This window comes from Hypomesus transpacificus, chromosome 17, assembly GCF_021917145.1.
Source record: "Hypomesus transpacificus isolate Combined female chromosome 17, fHypTra1, whole genome shotgun sequence".
Taxonomy (NCBI): Eukaryota; Metazoa; Chordata; class Actinopteri; order Osmeriformes; family Osmeridae; genus Hypomesus; species Hypomesus transpacificus.
Genome location: NC_061076.1, coordinates 14,881,812 through 14,901,630, shown reverse-complemented (window position 1 = coordinate 14,901,630; position 19,819 = coordinate 14,881,812). Strand labels below are relative to the sequence as shown.

Here is a 19,819-nt window from a genome sequence, read left to right as displayed (position 1 = left end):
TTAGATCTTCTCTCCTGTGTGGATCCTGCTGTGAGCTCTGAAATGGCCAGCGTGGCTAAAGGTTTTACCACAATGGTCACAGCTGTAGGGCTTCTCTCCAGTGTGGATCCTGCGGTGAACTGTTAAACCACTAGCCCGCCTAAAGGTTTTACCACAGAGGTCACAGCTGTATGGCTTCTCTCCAGTGTGGATTCTGCGGTGATATGTTAAATCCCCAGCCTGTCTAAAGGTTTTACCACAGAGGTCACAGCTATAGGGCTTCTCTCCAGTGTGAATTCTGCAGTGAGCTGTGAAATGGTCAGCCCGGCTAAAGGTTTTACCACAGAGGTCACAGCTGAAGGGCTTCTCTCCAGTGTGGATTCTGCAGTGAGCTGTGAAACTGTTTCCATGGCTAAAGGTTTTACCACAGAGGTCACAGCTGTAGGGCTTCTCTCCAGTGTGGATTCTGCTGTGAACTGTTAATCCCCCAGTCTGTTTAAAGGTTTTACCACAGAGGTCACAGCTGAAGGGCTTCTCTCCAGTGTGGATTCTGCTGTGGACTCTGTAATTGCTAGCCTGGCTAAAGGTTTTACCACAGAGGTCACAGCTGTAGGGCTTCTCTCGAGTGTGGATTCTGCAGTGAGCTGTGAAACTGTTTCCATGGCTAAAGGTTTTACCACAGAGGTCACAGCTGTAGGGCTTCTCTCCAGTGTGGAGTCTGCGGTGAACTGTTAATCCCCCAGTCTGTTTAAAGGTTTTACCACAGAGGTCACAGCTGTAGGGCTTCTCTCCAGTGTGGATTCTGCTGTGGACTCTGTAATTGCTAGCCTGGCTAAAGGTTTTACCACAGAGGTCACAGCTGTAGGGCTTCTCTCCAGTGTGGATTCTGCGGTGAACTGTTAATTCCCCAGTCTGTTTAAAGGTTTTACCACAGAGGTCACAGCTAAAGGGCTTCTCTCCAGTGTGGATTCTGCTGTGGACTCTGTAATTGCTAGCCTGGCTAAAGGTTTTACCACAGAGGTCACAGCTGTAGGGCTTCTCTCCAGTGTGGATCCTCATGTGCTTCCTGAGGTTACTGGATGAGGAAAGGCTTTTCCCACATGTGTCACAGTGATGTGTCTCCATGACTCAGCTCTCTCTTTCTTCTCTGTCTGGTCTCTCTTGATCCTGTATCTAGTCTATGGAAGCTTGTTTCTCTCTGGTTAATGCTGTTTCTGGTTGATTATCTGTCAGGTTGAGTCTCTCTCTAGTGTCTCCTGTTGAGTCTCTTTAGTCTCTCTGATTGAGTTTCTTTAGTCTCTCTGGAGCCTTTAAGGAGTCTTCTCTGTCTAGTCTCCACCCATGATCGATTATGATTGGCCAGTAGGAGATCTGCAGCTTTCACATATAAATGACATATTTTGTCCGTCATAATGGCCCACAAAGTAGTTTGGTTTTCTTTAAAATCATAGGCTATATGATTAGAAATGGTAAAAAAGAAACACATGGTCGTTTTACAGGGCAAATAAAACCACAGAGACATATCAGTCTGTTTTGTATTCAATTTATTCCATTATCTTCATTTATCTTTTTCATCCTGCATATTTACTGATCATTGATCTGTTGGTCTAAGATCATTCATATGAAATGTTCCAATAAAGGTAAAAAAAAATTGTGAACACAAAGTCCAGGATTGAGAAATACTATTTCTAAAAGGAACCTTAAGGATCTTACATTTATCATCCAGTAAGAGAGGGCCTCTCCAAAACCAGACACACAACCCACACAGGCTGGGCAATTTTGCATTTACCAACTATTATGAAGATTGGCTCAAAAAAATGCTGCCCATCCTCAGATTTTACTCAATAAAAAAACTAAAACCATGTCACTGGGTTCTGTCTATGAAGCTGGATGAACGAAGGTAAAGTCATACCCTTCAGAAGGTGAGTCAGGCTTCTCTGTGTGAATGTAAATTCAAGATGAAGAACGATAATATGTCTCGATGTCATGTTCTGAAAATGATTTATTCTTCTCGTGGTTGCGTGCATTACCACATTACCACTAGATGTCAGCAGTAGCCTGTGCTGCACCACTGGGTAGTAAATCAAGGCACCCACAGACTTTCGTTTTTGGTGTGATGCTACACACATTGTGATCGTTCCGCGACTAAGCGTGTGTTTATGCAACAGATGCTCATGTAGGCCTATATGCACTGACAACTCTGTGCTGTGAATTATATTCATAGGCAACACTCACACACCAATTTATATTGTTAGTTTACATGCCAGCCGCCAGACCGTTATGTAAATCTGACTTTTGAGGTTGTTAAAATGTAAGCCTATTTTTTATGTTCTCAGGTTACATGACTGTAAATATTATTTACTCTTAGCGACACAAGAGGGCGCAAGAGCACACAATAATTAATGTGATGAATGTTCATGTATTGTATTGTGACCTAATGGACTTACCGTACATGGACATTTTTATGCGTAACGTTTCTTACTTTAAAAGTCAGTTCGCGCTCAACCCAACTGACAGATGGCCACATTTCGTTGTTCTGGAATAAATGTCCTATAATGAGAGACGTCGTCAGCCTCCTTTATACGCATCGTCAGCAGAACCACTGCTGATAAAACTCAACAGGTTATGGGCCCAGGAGACGTTTGGAGGAGAAGATAGTCGACGAAAGCCAAGAAAGTTGCAACGGATCGCGTGCTGAGGAAGGCTGCTAACCTGAGAAGAGGGGCACGCTAGCATGGCAGAGCAACGAAGGGCAAGTAGCAGCAGGCTACATCGACTGGTATTCGACGGCGACGAAGCAAAGTATGAAGTTTGGGAAACTAAATTGTTGGAATACTTTCGTTTATTAGGGCTGAAAAACACTGTGTTGAATGAGCCAGTAGAAGAAGCTGAAAAAGCAGCAGATCCTGAGAAAAACGCGGACGCGTATGCAGAGTTGATCCTAATGCTAACGCTAGATGACAAAAGTCTGTCTCTGGTAATGAGAGATGCGCAACATGATGACAGAAAAGTATTAAATATTCTGAGAGACTATTATGCAGGGAAGGGAAAGCCTGGTATAATTAGTTTGTACAACACGCTCAAAAGACCTCACCTCAAAAGTCCATCGGCGAAAGTGTAATGGACTATAGGCTATCATTAGAGCAGAGACCGCCATAACTGCCCTGAGAAGCGCGGGAGAAACGCTGGGGGACAGTTTGCTGGTGGCTATGGCGCTGAAGCGATTGCCAGAGAGCTTCAAGCCATTAGCAATTCATGTGGCGCACATCTACGAAAACATCACGTTTGCTGACTTCAAGACCAAATTGCGGAGTTTCGAGGAAACCGAGAACATCAGAGCAACCGGGTCGAACGATGACAGCGTGATGAAGACCCAGGGGAGAACCGGACGGCGACCTCCCAGTAGCAGCGCACATGGACCGGGCAAAGACAACAGCGAGATGGTGTGCTTCAAGTGCGGGACCAAGGGGCACCGAGCGAGAGCGTGTCGACAGAAGACGTGGTGTAGTGTTTGCAAAAGTGACACACACAGGGACGCAACATGCAGACGAAAAGACAGAGACCGAAGGGACGGCGTGAGCAAAGTGTCGGAGAATGCTGAGGTAAAGGAGGACTTTGCGTCCAAGATGGCGGACGGAAGGGCCAGTGACCAGCGGCAGCCGGCGCGCACCATCCAGGAGAGGGGCCTGATGGTGGACACCGGGGCCACATCCCACATCATCAACGACATCGCCTTGTTCACAAGTTTCGACAGCACCTTCAGGCCGGAGACTCACAGCGTCGAGTTGGCTGATGGGACCAGATGCAGCGGCGTCGCTCAGCGGAGAGGCACGGCAGTGGTTACCCTCATCGACAGCAGTGGACGGCGGTGCAATGCAAAACTGTTGGACGCTCTGTATGTGCCGTCGTACCCGCAGAACATTTTCTCGGTGAAGGCAGCAACCACGAGTGGGTCCACAGTCGTCTTCAAAGAAGACAATGATGTCTTGATAACCAGATATGGTACCAGGTTTGACATTCATGTGTTTCGCAGGTTGTACTACCTGCACACTGAGATTGAGTCAACTGATGATAAGTGTAATGCAACCCACGACCAGTGACGTGCAGTCAGGGTAGGCAAGGTAGGCAGTGCCTACCCTGCCAAAATTCAAACGTAAAAATGTTTATTAAATAATTTTATTTAATAAACTTGTAGGCTATTTGTATTTTTACTGATTATTCTTGTGAGTTATATATGCAATATGTGTGTTATTCCAATTGTTTCGACGTTACGATGACAAATGTAGCAGTTACGCATAATCAAATACAACAAAATGGTAGAATAAGCAGTGCTTTTACTGTCCTCTCATCGCGGACGACAACGAAAAACTCATGTTGCGCATGCGCACTTTGATCCTGTATTCTTTAACATGTACGTCGAAAAGCACAACTCTTCAGTGCCTTTGCACGTAAATATGTAATGCCAGTAATCATCTACGTTAAGTATCAAACATGGACCAATTAAAATCGAGATATTACTGGACATTTGCGCAGCTGACGTCATTACACCAGCAAAACGTAATCCCCGCGAAATTCAAAGTAAAAATGACGGCAGCAGTATCTCCCCATATCGTTGAACTAAGACATTTTTCAAACTCGATTTAATGACAAAAATGAGTTGCTAGCAAGAGGGAGGCCCTATGCCAACCTTGCCTGAACTACACCAGCAAAAGGGACCAAAAATTGTGCGCTCGTTTCAAACGGACTGGTATGACAGACAAGATTGGCTATGTGGCTGTGCTAGCAGTCAGCGGCTGTACTGCCATCCATAATCTACCGATTGGTGAGTCAGAAACTATTTGGGTTTTAATTTTGAATTGGTTGAATTAATGCCGACTGCAAGCCATTTGCCTTCATATTCAATTGAGCAGTGTGTGTTCTCATGTTGCTGAATGACAAACATAATTGGCCGCTGTGCAATAGTTAGGGATAAAGATGGTTGCATTCTGATGCTGGACATTGGTGTGTGTGCGTGCGTGCGTGCGTGTGCGAGAGAGAGACTACGATATGTCATGTCATGAGAGTAAGATGTGATTGTGATGTGTTTGATGTCATCCTGATTGGACATTTCTTGATATCAACCGTGCATGTGTGCCACGCTTGTGCGTACTGTTTTGACGTAGCCTATTAGCCTAAACAATAAATTTGGTAATCTGGCTTTCATAACTCAGTGCCTACCCTCTTACTGACATCACCGCACGTCACTGCCCACGACACGACATCCAAGCATGGCATGAGATACTAGGCTACTGTAATTATGATGATGTGCTTAGGTTACATGATGTTGTTGATGGTATGCAGATCAAGGGAAAAATGAGCAAGAGTGTGAGGTGTGTATTCAAGGGAAGTTTACACAAACTAGAAATAGGAACCCCGATGCCAGAGCAAAGGCTCCTTTAGAAATGATACACACAGATCTTGCAGGTCCAATAGCCTCTGAGTCATTAGATGGATACAAATATGCACAGTCTTTCACCGATGATTACTCAAATGCAGTATTTGTTTACTTTCTAAAGAAAAAGAGTGACGCAGTGCAGGCAACTGAAGAATTCCTTGCAGATGTATCCCCTTATGGGAAGGTGAAGTGTGTGCGATCTGATAATGGAACTGAGTTCACAGGTGGTGATTTCCAGGCGCTGCTGAGGAAAAGCAAAATTAGACATGAGACGACAGCTCCGTACTCACCACACCAAAATGGAACAGCAGAACGTGGGTGGCGTACTCTTTTCGAGATGGGCAGGTGCATGCTAATTGAAAGTGACATACCAAAATACCTTTGGCACTACGCAGTACAAACAGCAGCAACGGTACGCAATAGATGCTTGAACAAGCGCACAGGGCTGACTCCCTACGAGATGTTGACAAACCCAAGCCCAATGTGTCCAGAATGCAACGATTCGGGTCTGTTTGCTACAACTATAAGCAGGAAAAGGGAAAGCTTGACTTCAGGCGTTTTGTGGGGTACGATAAAAATAGCCCAGCGTATTTGGTGTACCACCCAGATACAAACAAAGTGCAAAAACACAGGCTGGTGAAATTTGTGAGCAAAACAGCTGCAGAAAAACAAACACAGACAGATGAGCCAGATCTAAATGATGACAGTGTGGGGCACAGAGTCAGGACTAGGGGGACGCAGGGGGTCAACAGGAGTGCAGAAAAGGCTCTAGAGCAAAACGAACCCGGTAAAAGTCCACATTGCGATAGTCCAAGGGCAGCAAATGAGTCTACTGAGCATAATGAAACTGTTACAAGCGTCGATCCTGAGAGTAGGCGGTATCCAATTAGAGAAAGGAGGGCACCAAATTACCTAGACGACTTCGTGAGAGAAGACAGTGATAGTGACGGGATGCATGTCACAGTAGACTACTGCTGCAGAGCAGTTTGTGGCATTCTGCAAACTTATGGTGAAGCAATGCAGTCAGACAATTCAAAAGAATGGAGAAAAGCAATGAATGAGGAAATCCAGTCTCTAAATGAGAATAAAACCTTTACCCCAACAACACTACCCGTGGGCAAGAAACCAGTGGGGGGTAGGTGGGTTTACGCAATCAAGTCTGGTGTAGATGGGAATGACCAGTACAAGGCTCGATTTGTCGCCAAGGGCTACAGCCAGAAAATGGGGGTAGACTATGGGGAAACGTTTTCACCTACAGACCCAACCAGTGTTAGAATTGTGATACAGAAGGCAGTGCAGGAAAATTTACTGGTCCACCAAATGGACGTGAAAACCGCGTTCTTACACGCCCCCATCGACCACGAAATCTACATCAATCCACCAGAGGGCTATGAAGAAAAAGAGGGTGTAGTCTATAGGCTAGATAAATCGCTTTATGGTCTCAAACAGTCTGGAAGAAACTGAAACAGGGTTTTACATGATTGCTTAACTGAAAATGGTTTCACTCAAAACCAAGCTGACAACTGTGTTTATTCCCAAGAGTCTAAAGAAGGGAAATTAATCATAATTGTGTGGGTCGATGGCTTGATCATCGCTGCAAGCAATGAAGGAAAACTGAAAAAGGTGAAAGGGATGCTTGCAGAGCAATTCAAGATGAAAGATTTGGGGCAACTCAAACATTTTCTTGGTATTGATTTTGATTTTTCTGATGGATGCATTAAGATGTCACAAGAGAAGTACATTAACACAATTCTACTGCGTTTCAACATGTCAGAATGCAGGGTGAGAGATGCTCCTTGTGAGCAAAAGCTCGAATACAGTAATGATGCAGTTAAAATGACAGATATCAGGATGTACAGAGAGGCCGTGGGCAGTCTGATATACCTGACGACCTGCACTAGGCCTGATCTGAGTTTTGTGGTGAGCAGGCTGTCACAGTACCTAGCTGAACCTACAGAGGAGCAATGGGTTACTGTGAAGCATGTCCTGCGATACCTTAAAGGTACAGCAGGCAAAGGTTTAACCTTTAGGAGAAGCACTGAGAATCTTGGTATAAAAGACTACAGTGATGCAGACTGGGCGGCTGATATCAGTGATCGCCGCAGTACCTCAGGATAATGTGTTAGTCTTAGTGAAAACAGTGCACTTGTTTCATGGAAGTCAAAGAAGCAACCTACTGTTGCACTTTCCACATGCGAAGCAGCGTATATGGCACTTGCTTCTACTGTTCAGGAACGCCTTTACCTAGAACAATTACTGGAGAATATGGATGGTTACCAATACACACAAACGGTAATACACAAAGACAATCAGGGGACGATTGCTCTTGCCAGAAATCCTGTAAATACAAAGTGTTGTAAACACATAGACATTAGATATCACTTTATTAGGTCTACTGTGAATGAGGGTAAGGTGAATTTAATGTATTGTGCTACTGCTGAAATGGTCGCTGATGTGATGACGAAGCCTGTCAGCAAGTTCAAACTGGGAAAGTTTGGTGTTTTTGTGTTACCAACCTGAGTACAAGTGGGGGTGTCAAAATGTAAGCCTATTTTTTATGTTCTTAGTTTACATGACTGTAAATATGATTTACTCTTAGCGACACAAGAGAGCGCAAGAGCACACAATAATTAATGTGATGAAAGTTCATGTATTGTATTGTGACCTAATGGACTTCCCGTACATGGACATTTTTATGCGTAACGTTTCTTACTTTAAAAGTTAGTTCGCGCTCAACCCAACTGGCAGATGGCCACATTTCATTGTTCTGGAATAAATGTCCTATAATGAGAGAAGTCGACAGCCTCCTTCATACGCATCGTCAGCAGCACCACTCTGCTGATAAAACTCAACAGAGGTAAAGGGTAAAAAACTATACAGATTGGATAGCAAATTTTTCTGTCAGGAGTATGCTGGCTCACGAAATGTAACTATAATGATAAATTTAAAAAAAAAAGAAGTCATTTAATGCATTCTGTTTGAAAGCAATGAAAAAAATATCCACAAACTTGTTAAGTGTGTGCTAAGAGTTTTGTGATTTCAGTATAAACAAATGTGCTAAACCCATTGTAATGGTTATCGATGGATCACCGATTTCACCTGTATTGTTTTGTGGACTGTGTAATTGCTTGGACTTCCTCACAGCTGAGCCGGCCTTGCTCCGACTCCTTAGTGCCTTCTGCTGTCCTGGAGGGCACGCTGTGTGTTGAGTCATGACACTTTCCAATCAGAAGCACTGACCAATTCTTTAATTCTGTTAAATAAAACGGAGAGTGCTTGAAAACCACAGTGTAAATGTATGAATGTAAGTTACTGTATTTGTTTTGGGCTTTTCATAGATGGCAAAGGATCCTACCCCTGTGCTGCTCGTGAGTGGGAAGCCCTTCTGTGATGAACGTGGATGGAAAGGACATTGCAAAGGTAGAGGACATCTCAGTGGGAATTGGTGCTCTACTGAGTATCTATTTCATCTTTGGAGTTAAATACGCAGAGAATGTAAAGAACACTCCTATTTTATATAGAGTGAAATGATAGGTGTAATTAAAATGGCAAAAGTCTTGCTCTAAATGTATGATGTAATATTTTGTATTCATTGAGATTTGTATTTATTTATTTTTGCTAATTTGAGATAATCAACCCAGAATCATTATTGTTGTATCCTCTTCAAAAGCCTGATATGTCAATAAAAAGGTTAAACTTAGGAGGAATTTGACTCTGAAAGTATGGTGTCAAAATGAAGACTTTAATTAGATAATAAAAAAACATGATCATGAAACTATAAACACTATAATAAAGTAAGCAACAACAACAAAAAAGGTATCATTCTTGCCTGTCTTGCTTGTTCTGGTTATTGATCTTCTGCTGTACTTTCTATGTGCACTATCTGGTGTATTTAGCGTGATGTACAGTGAATGAAATATAATGTAATGTCCTCAGACAGGTCTTTCCAAAGCATAGGCAAGAAAGTCTTCAATAAGTCATTTGTTGGACATGAATAGTCATTGTGGGCAGCTTAGATCTCTCCAGTGTGGATCCTGCTATGAGCTCTGAAAGTGTCAACCCGGCTAAAGGTTTTACCACAATGGTCACAGCTGTAGGGCTTCTCTCCAGTGTGGATTCTGCGGTGAACTGTGAAACCGCTAGCTTGGTTAAAGGTTTTACCACAGAGGTCACAGCTGTAGGGCTTCTTTCCAGTGTGGATCCTGCTGTGAACTGTGAAAGTGTCAACCCGGCTAAAGGTTTTACCACAATGGTCACAGCTGTAGGGCTTCTCTCCAGTGTGGATTCTGCTGTGGACTCTGTAATTGCTAGCATGGCTAAAGGTTTTACCACAGAGGTCACAGCTAAAGGGCTTCTCTCCAGTGTGGATTCTGCTGTGGTCTCTGTAATTGCTAGCATTGCTAAAGGTTTTACCACAGAGGTCACAGCTGTAGGGCTTCTCTCCAGTGTGGATTCTGCAGTGAGCTGTGAAACTGCTTCTTTGGCTAAAGGTTTTACCACAGAGGTCACAGCTGTAGGGCTTCTTTCCAGTGTGGATCCTGCAGTGAGCTGTGAAACTGCTTCCATGGCTAAAGGTTTTACCACAGAGGTCACAGCTGTAGGGCTTCTCTCCAGTGTGGATCCTCATGTGCTTCTTGAGGTTACTGGATGAGGAAAGGCTTTTCCCACATGTGTCACAGTGATGTGTCTCCATGACTCAGCTCTCTCTTTCTTCTCTGTCTGATCTCTCTTGATCCTGTATCTGGTCTCTGGAAGCTTGTTTCTCTCTGGTTAATGCTGTTTCTGGTTGATTATCTCTCAGGTTGAGTCTCTCTCTAGTGTCTCCTGTTGAGTCTCTTTAGTCTCTCTGATTGAATTTCTTTAGTCTCTCTGGAGCCTTTAAGGAGTCTTCTCTGTCTAGTCTCCACCCATGATCGATTATGATTGGCCAGTAGGAGATCTGCAGCTTTCACATATAAATGACATTTTGTCTGTCATAATGGCCCACTTTGCATATGTAATGTTGATCATTTGGTGATTTTTGCTGGAGAAACACAAAACACTTTGACAAAACTTCTTTGCCATACAACTTCTCTTTAAAGTAATTTTGTTTTCTTTAAAGTCATAGGTTATATGATTAGAAATGGTAAAAAAGAAACACATGGTCGTTTTACAGGGCAAATAAAACCACAGAGACATATCAGTCTGTTTTGTATTCAATTTATTCCATTATCTTCATTTATCTTTTTCATCCTGCATATTTACTGATCATTGATCTGTTGGTCTAAGATGATTCATATGAAATATTCCAATAAAGTTAAAAAAAAATTGTGAACACAAAGTCCAGGATTGAGAAATACTATTTATAAAAGGAACCTTAGGGTTCTTACATTTATCATCCAGTAAGAGAGGGCCTCTCCAAAACCAGACACACAACCCACACAGGCTGGGCAATTTTGCATTTACCAACTATTATGAAGATTGGCTCAAAAAAGAGGGGAGAACCGGACGACGACCTCCCAGTAGCAGCGCACATGGACTGGGCAAAGACGACAGCGAGATGGTGTGCTTCAAGTGCGGGACCAAGGGGCACCGAGCGAGAGCGTGTCGACAGAAGACGTGGTGTAGTGTTTGCAAAAGTGACACACACAGGGACGCAACATGCAGACGAAAAGACAGAGACCGAAGGGACGGCGTGAGCAAAGTGTCGGAGAATGCTGAGGTAAAGGAGGACTTCGCGTCCAAGATGGCGGACGGAAGGGCCAGTGACCAGCGAAAGTGAAACGAGTGAAATTCAAAGTAAAAATGACGGCAGCAGTATCTCCCCATATCGTTGAACTAAGACATTTTTCAAAGCTCGATTTAATGGCAAAAATGAGTTGCTAGCAAGAGGGAGGCCCTATGCCAACCTTGCCTGAACTACACCAGCAAAAGGGACCAAAAATTGTGCGCTCGTTTCAAACGGACTGGTATGACAGACAAGATTGGCTATGTGGCTGTGCTAGCAGTCAGCGGCTGTACTGCCATCCATAATCTACCGATTGGTGAGTCAGAAACTATTTGGGGTTTAATTTTGAATTGGTTGAATTAATGCCGACTGCAAGCCATTTGCCTTCATATTCAATTGAGCAGTGTGTGTTCTCATGTTGCTGAATGACAAACATAATTGGCCGCTGTGCAATAGTTAAGGATAAAGATGGTTGCATTCTGATGCTGGACATTGGTGTGTGTGTGTGTGCGTGCGTGCGTGTGCGAGAGAGAGACTACGATATGTCATGTCATGAGATATGTCATCCTGATTGGACATTTCTTGATATCAACCGTGCATGTGTGCCACGCTTGTGCGTACTGTTTTGACGTAGCCTATTAGCCTAAACAATAAATTTGGTAATCTGGCTTTCATAACTCAGTGCCTACCCTCTTACTGACATCACCGCACGTCACTGCCCACGACACGACATCCAAGCATGGCATGAGATACTAAGCTACTGTAATTATGATGATGTGCTTAGGTTACATGATGTTGTTGATGGTATGCAGATCAAGGGAAAAATGAGCAAGAGTGTGAGGTGTGTATTCAAGGGAAGTTTACACAAACTAGAAATAGGAACCCCGATGCCAGAGCAAAGGCTCCTTTAGAAATGATACACACAGATCTTGCAGGTCCAATAGCCTCTGAGTCATTAGATGGATACAAATATGCACAGTCTTTCACCGATGATTACTCAAATGCAGTATTTGTTTACTTTCTAAAGAAAAAGAGTGACGCAGTGCAGGCAACTGAAAAATTCCTTGCAGATGTATCCCCTTATGGGAAGGTGAAGTGTGTGCGATCTGATAATGGAACTGAGTTCACAGGTGGTGATTTCCAGGCGCTGCTGAGGAAAAGCAAAATTAGGCATGAGACGACAGCTCCGTACTCACCACACCAAAATGGAACAGCAGAACATGGGTGGCGTACTCTTTTCGAGATGGGCAGGTGCATGCTAATTGAAAGTGAGTTACCAAAATACCTTTGGCACTACGCAGTACAAACAGCAGCAACGGTACGCAATAGATGCTTGAACAAGCGCACAGGGCTGACTCCTTACGAGATGTTGACAAACAAAAAGCCCAATGTGTCCAGAATGCAACGATTCGGGTCTGTTTGCTACAACTATAAGCAGGAAAAGGGAAAGCTTGACTCCAGGTGTGATCAGGGGCGTTTTGTGGGGTACGATAAAAATAGCCCAGCGTATTTGGTGTACCACCCAGATACAAACAAAGTGCAAAAACACAGGCTGGTGAAATTTGTGAGCAAAACAGCTGCAGAAAAACAAACACAGACAGACGAGCCAGATCTAAATGATGACAGTGTGGGGCACAGAGTCAGGACTAGGGGGACGCAGGGGGTCAACAGGAGTGCAGAAAAGGCTCTAGAGCAAAATGAACCCGGTAAAAGTCCACATTGCGATAGTCCAAGGGCAGCAAATGAGTCTACTGAGCATAATGAAACTGTTACAAGCGTCGATCCTGAGAGTAGGCACACATTAAGTCGCGGACTGATCACGATAAGAGGACTGCTAAGTGTAGCATCAGACCAGAAACTAAATAGTTTACGGCTGTCTTGATCTAGAACCGAGTGGTGCAGCACAGCCTACCGCTCCCATCTAGTGGTAAACTGTGGTAATGCATGCAACCACACTCCCATGTGACGAGTGGAATAAATCGTTTTCACAAAGTGAAATTGACACGTCCCGTCGCATCAATTTAAAATGTTCCAGAAGAGGGGTATTGTGTTGGCATCAGAGGCATGTATACCAAAACATGAAATTATCATGTTATCATTCTTCATGTTGAATTTACATTCACACAGAGAAGCCTGACTCACCTTCAGAAGGGTATGACTTTACCTTCGTTCATCCAGCTTCATAGACAGAACCCAAAGACATGTTTTCTTTCATTGAGTAAAAATCTGAGAATGGGCAGTATTTTTGTGAGTCAATCTTCATACTAGTTGGTAAATGCGAAAGCCCAGCCTGTGTGTGTTGGCGTCTGGTTTTGGAGAGAGGCCCTCTCTTACTGAATGATAAACTTTTATAAATAAGTCTTTCGCAAACCTAGACTTTGTGTTCACAAAATGTTTTCACCTTTATTGGAACATTTAATGTGAATCCTCTTAGACCAACAGATCAATGATCAATAAATATGAAGGATGAAAAAGATAAATGAAGTTATGGAATACAAACACAGGCTGACATGTCTCTGTGGTTTTATTTGCCCTGTAAAACGCAAAAACAGCCTATAATTTTGAAGAAAACCAAATGACTATAAAGATGGGTTGGATTCCAAATACGTTTTTGTCACAGTGTTTTTTGTTTCTCCAGTAAAAATAAACCTTAGAAACATACACCTCTCACCAAGTGATCAACATTACATATGCAAAGTGGCCCATTATGACAGACAAAATATGTTTTTTATATGTGAAAGCTGCAGATCTCCTAATGGCCAATCATACTTGATACTTTTTTGTAAGGGATAGCCTACTTGATAAAAGGCCAGAGTACAACCTTTTAAAATTCCCTTTGCCCTTCTGCATGTACATTTTTGACCCTTTTGTGGAGAGCTAAACAGTTAATGACATGAAACTCTGACTTAGGTAAAAATCGTCTGCTTGATCAGAGCACCGACCCTTAGTATGCGTGTTCACTATTCAGTCGTTTATCTCTACTATGATATGGATTTAACCATAGTAGACCTAGTAGGATATGTAGGCCTAAACAGAGCTCAAAGTGATGACGCGGTCATATGACTGAAAAGTTGTCTAATGCATACAAATTCAAATTGGATCATTAATCAAGGCTGCAGTAGACCAAGTGGTTCCCTTGCAAGACAAGGGAATATGTTAAACACATATGGTCTGCTGCAGGCACAAACTCTGTAAACCCTGTACATGTACATGTTACAGTATAAAAAATATTACTAAAATGTAATACATAAAATAAGAAACTAAATCCTATCAAAATTACATTAAAAGCTGTTTAGAACAATATTTACAAGAACACAACTTTAAATAATAATTCTTCTGTCCACCTTCCTCTTCAACTGTTGAGATGACCTCTCCAGAGGTGTGTCATTCAAGTGTGATTGTCATTTTAGCATTCATGCAAATCAACGACTGTCCCAGACGAGTGTCTGGGTGACCAGTGACAAAGGGGCTGCCAAAAAGGCGGGCTGATTATTGTGTGGCAGTGTATTAAGGATAGATGGAGTCACCTTTAATCTAATTTAGGAGAAGGCCTGTTGAGCAGGAAGGAATGTTGCCGCAGACGCTATGTCTGCCTTGGAAGGCAGGAGGGGGGCTGAGAGTGTGAGGCTGGGCTGTTTGATAGAGGGGGATTTATTCTGTGTGTGTATCTTTTTATGTAGAACACTGCTGATAGTTTAGTTTGGACCAAGAGGAGACAATATAGCTGGCGTTGCTATGGTTAGTTTCAAGCTAATACTAAAACTACCTAAATTACAGATAACAATCAATAATACACTATACTAACCCTAAATGCACATAAAACCTATTTCAACCCTATAACCTATTCTAACCTAAGTGGAGTACAGTACAATAGTGCAAAATTGCAGATCAGTGACTATGTCAATGACCATACAGGAGCCTGGTGACGAGGTACAGTAGTGCAATGATACTGATAGTGCAACCAGTAGTTGAATGTGACAGTGTATAAGTGACTAGTGTGCAGTAAATCAATGTCCATATCAGTGTCCATTCAGAAGCCTGATGGCCCTTGGGTAGAAACTGTTGTCCAGTCTGCGTGTGCGCGACCGGATGCTGCGGTAACGCCTGCCAGAAGGCAACGGGGTAAAGAGACTGAAGGATGGGTGGGAACAGTCTCTTAGAATCCTGCCGGCTTTCCTTAGGCAACATGTGTGGTAGATGTCCTGTAGGGAGCTTCCTGCCGATGATGAACTCAGCAGAACGGACCACACTTCGTAGGGCCTTGCGGTCCCTGTCTGTGCAGCTCCCATACCACACTGTAATACAACCAGTCAGAATGCTCTCTATAGTGCATCTGTAAAAGTTAGTGAGGATGACTGAGTCCATACCAAACTTCTTATTAAGTGTTTCTAGCTGTTCTCAGTAGAAACTAAGGAGCTACGAACTCCAAAGGTTGGGAGCTGGATATGGATATGTCAGAGTGACCTCAAGTAAGGAGGGGGCTGAGTAGGGTAAAGAAAGGTTTGTGAGAACAACATGGTTGGGGGTCAAGGAAAGTGGAGGTTTTTGGGGAACATGCTATGGGGGAACTGGATGAGAGGGGAGCGCAGCCCCCAAAGCCAAGGTTGAGGCTGCGTGCGTAGTGGATCTTATCTTATCTCTTTGGACAAGGGGTGGGCGCTAAATATTCTGCCTATATTACCAGGTGTTGGGGAGAATTGGGTGCTTTTTGTTCTGTACCAGTATGTTGCCTATACTTGCCTATCTGCCGGAATAAAGACCATCAAGCCACTTCTCTTGACTTGAGAAAAAGACTCTGTGCGTTGATTCTACTTTTTTGATCCACTCCTACCTAAAGAATTATTGAGCTTTCCATTTCACTATTTATGAAAAGTCCACAACAAATACATTATCTTACATGAATACAGAACGTTTACAATGTGGTTTTCAAGCACCCTCCGTTTTATTGAACTGAATTAAAGAATGAGCCTGTGCACCTGATTGGAAAGTTATCTGAACATACATTATATTATACTATGGCCTATTGTGTAGGCTAATCATATATCCTATAATTTTGAAGAAAACCAAATCACTATAAAGAAGAGTTGTATGCCAAATAGGTTTTTGTCACAGTGTTGTGTGTCCAAAGAAACATACACCTCTCACCAAATGACCGACATTACATTTGCAAGGTGGCCCATTATGACGAACAAAAGATCTCATTTATATGTGAAAGCTGCAGATCTGCTACTGGCCAATCACACTCGATCATGGACGGAGACTAGACAAAGAATACTCCTTAAGGCTCCAGAGAGACTACAGCTTCTCAACTACAGAAAGACGCTCAACCATAAACAGCAGTAACCAGACAGAGGATCAACCACATGGAAACAAGCTACCAGAGACTAGATACAGGATCCAGAGAGACCAGACAGAGAACAAAGAGAGAGCTGAGTTATGGAGACACATCACTGTGACACATGTGGGAAGAACATTTCTTCATCTGTTAACCTCAAGAAGCACATGAGGATCCACACTGGAGAGAAGCCCTACAGCTGTGACCTCTGTGGTCAAACCTTTAGCCGGGCACACCATTTCAAAACTCACAGCAGGATCCACACTGGAGAGAAGCCCTACAGCTGTGACCTCTGTGATAAAACCTTTAGACATGCTGGGCATTTAACATGTCATCGCAGAATTCACACTGGAGAGAAGATCTAGAAGCAACACTGACTATTTATGTCCAATAAATGACATTTTGAAGACGTTCTTGGTGATGCTTTGGAAATACCTGTCTGAAGACTTAACATTATATGGTATTCATTGCATATCACCCTAAATACACCAGATGCACAATAGAAAGTACAGCAGAAGATCAAGAACCAGAACAAGCAACACAGGCAATAGTTATACCTTTAAAGTTTACCTTTATTTACCTTTATAGTTTAATGATCGTGTTTTTATTGATTATCTAATTAAAGTTTTCATTTTGACACCATACTTTCAGTCAGTCCTCTATTGATACAATGTAATGCTGGGAACACAATACAGGATAATCGGTCTGATTTCGCCCGTTCCAACAATCTTACGCCCCGATTATCTTGATGGTTCTACTGATTATTTTATCAGATATTCCCTTGGTGTGAGTTGTATCAAGAGTGACTGTATCTGCTCGGAAGGACGTCTGAGGCACTCCGATCGCGAATCCTAAATATTCAACATGTTGAATATTTGCGATCAGAAATGTTGTGTGTCTTTTAAGAAGTATGCTTAGAAACAGAAGAAGGTATACATTTCTTCTGGAGTAGGATTTACGTTTTCTATTATTATACAGTTAAAACAGTCCAAATATTTTACAAGTACAGCCCCCCAAGTACAGCCTCTAGGGGGCCCCGTCCTGTAGGGGGCCCGTCCTCTTCCAGCTGTGGGTCATACAGAAATTATCTCAGGTGGTGACTGCTGGAAAAACGTCACCCTGTTTTTTTTTTTGTTTTTTTTGGCTAGTGCAAAAAACTCACTCATAATAAGTCATTTTTTAACGTAAATAGTCTGTGTGGACTGCTTATCTCTTCTCTCCAGTGTGGCACATTCGGTGACGTCTGAGATTGCTAGCATTGCTAAAGGTTTTACCACAGAGGTCACAGGTGTAGGGCTTCTCTCCTGTGTGGATTCTGCGGTGAGCTGTAAATTCCCCAGTCTGTCTAAAGGTTTTACCACACATGTCACAGCTGTAGGGCTTCTCTCCAGTGTGGATTTTGCGGTGAACTGTGAAACTGAAAGCGTGCCTGATGGTTTTACCACAGAGGTCACAATTGTAGGGCTTCTCTTCAGTGTGAATCCTGGTATGAGCTCTGAAATGTTCAGCCCGGCTGAAGGTTTTACCACAGAGGTCACAGCTGTAGGGCTTCTCTCCAGTGTGGATCCTGCTATGAGCTCTGAAATTGTCAGCCCGGCTAAAGGTTTTACCACAGAGGTCACAGCTGTAGGGCTTCTCTCCAGTGTGGATTCTGCTGTGGACTGTGTAATTGCTAGCATGGCTAAAGGTTCTACCACAGAGGTCACAGCTGTAGGGCTTCTCTCCAGTGTGGACTCTGCGGTGAGCTGTTAATTCCCCAGTCTGTTTAAAGGTTTTACCACAGAGGTCACAGCTGTAGGGCTTCTCTCCAGTGTGGATCCTCATGTGCTTCTTGAAGTTACTGAATGAAGAAAGGCTCTTCCCACATGTATCACAGTGATGTGTCCCCATAACTCAGCTCTCGCTTTGTTCTCTGTCTTGTCTCTCTGGATCCTGTTTCTAGTCTCTGGAAGCTTGTTTCTCTCTAGTTGATCCTCTGTCTGCTGTTTCTGGTTGAGTCTCTCTCTGTAGTCTCTCTTGTTGATTCTCTGCAGTCTTTCTGGTTAAGTGTCTGTAGTCTTTCTGGAGCCTTAAGGAGTCTTCTCCTCCTACTCTCCACCCTTGATCAAGCACGATTGGCCAGTAGGAAATCTGTAACTTTCACATATAAATTACATCTATTGTCTGTCATAATGGGACACTTTACATACGTAATGTTGATCATTGGTTGAGAGGTATTGTGGTGTGATACAATAGAAATTCAGATAACTTTCCAATCAGATGCACTAACTACTTCTTTAATTCAGTTAAATAAAACATAGAGTGCTTGAAAACCACAGTGTAAATATATTCTTCTAAGTTACTGTATTTGTTTTGGGCTTTTCATAGATGGCAAAGTCTCCTACCCCAGTGCTGTTCATGAGTGGGAACCCCTTCTGTGATGAATGTGAAATTTGACTACACAAGGATGGAAAGGACATTGCCAAGGCAGAGGACATCTAAGTGGGAGTTGGTGCTCTACTGAGGATCTATTTCATCTTTGGAGTTAAATACGCAGAGAGTGTATTCAACACTATGCCGTGCATGGTTGGTATCAAGTCAAATGATAAAGTACTAATGGGGGTAATTTAAATTTAAATTTAGTCATGATTAGTCATTTGATTACAAGCCCGACTCCCTCACCGCTCAGCCATCTGACTCCTGCAAATTAAATGACAAATGTCTTGCTCTAAATGTATAATGCATTGAGAGCTTCTCCCCAGTGTGGGATATGCGGTGACGTCTGAAATTGCCAGCCCGGCTAAAGGTTTTACCACAGAGGTCACAGCTGTAGGGCTTTTTCTCCAGTGTGGATCCTCATGTGCTTCTTGAGGCTACCCGAAGAGGAAAGGTTCTTCCCACATGTGTCACAGCTATGTGTCTCCATAACTCTATTCTCTCTGCCTGGGCTCTCTGGATCCTGTATCTAGTCTCTGGAAGCTTGTTTCTCTCTGGTTGATCCTCTGTCTGGTTACTGCTGTTTCTGGTTGAGCCTCTCTGTAGTCTCTCTGGGAGCCTTAAGGAGTTATCTCTCTCCAGTCTCCGCCCATGATCGAGTATGATTGGCCAGTAGAAGATCATCAGCTTTCACATATAAATGAAATCTTTTTTTCTGTCATAATGGGTCACTTTGCATATGTAATGTTGATCATTTGTTCAGAGGTGTATGTTTCTCAGGTTTATTTTTTATTGGAGAAACACAAAACACTGTGACAAAACGTATTTGGCATACAACTCCTCTTTAATAATAATAACCTATATGATTAGTTACTACACAATAGGCAAAACATGTAAATGAACAATAAAAGGACTAAAAGGAGAGAAGCCTTACAGCTGTGACCTCTGT

At 43.0% G+C, this 19,819-nt stretch overlaps 1 protein-coding gene across 1 annotated transcript; it reads right to left on the bottom strand.

The window, feature by feature from the left end:
- Positions 1 to 19,337, bottom strand: LOC124479513 (zinc finger protein 721-like). The gene is made up of 5 exons (XM_047038280.1): positions 19,312 to 19,337; positions 19,185 to 19,216; positions 17,666 to 18,338; positions 9,431 to 10,098; positions 1 to 1,100 (listed from the first exon to the last, which is right to left on the bottom strand). Exons 1-5 carry the CDS (start codon positions 19,335 to 19,337, stop codon positions 1 to 3), a joined length of 2,499 nt encoding a protein of 832 aa, XP_046894236.1.
- Positions 19,338 to 19,819: the final 482 nt, after the last annotated feature.

What these genes read in the sequence shown, in the direction of transcription:
- LOC124479513 (XM_047038280.1), bottom strand. Translation starts at nt 19,337, where the DNA reads ATGTGGGAAGAACCTTTCCTCTTCGG. An exon ending in GAAGAACCTTTCCTCTTCGG is followed by an intron (nt 19,217 to 19,311) that starts GTAGCCTCAAGA and finishes TGGCAATTTCAG; the next exon opens with ACGTCACCGCATATCCCACA. An exon ending in TGCCACACTGGAGAGAAGAG is followed by an intron (nt 10,099 to 17,665) that starts ATAAGCAGTCCA and finishes AGTCATGGAGAC; the next exon opens with ACATCACTGTGACACATGTG.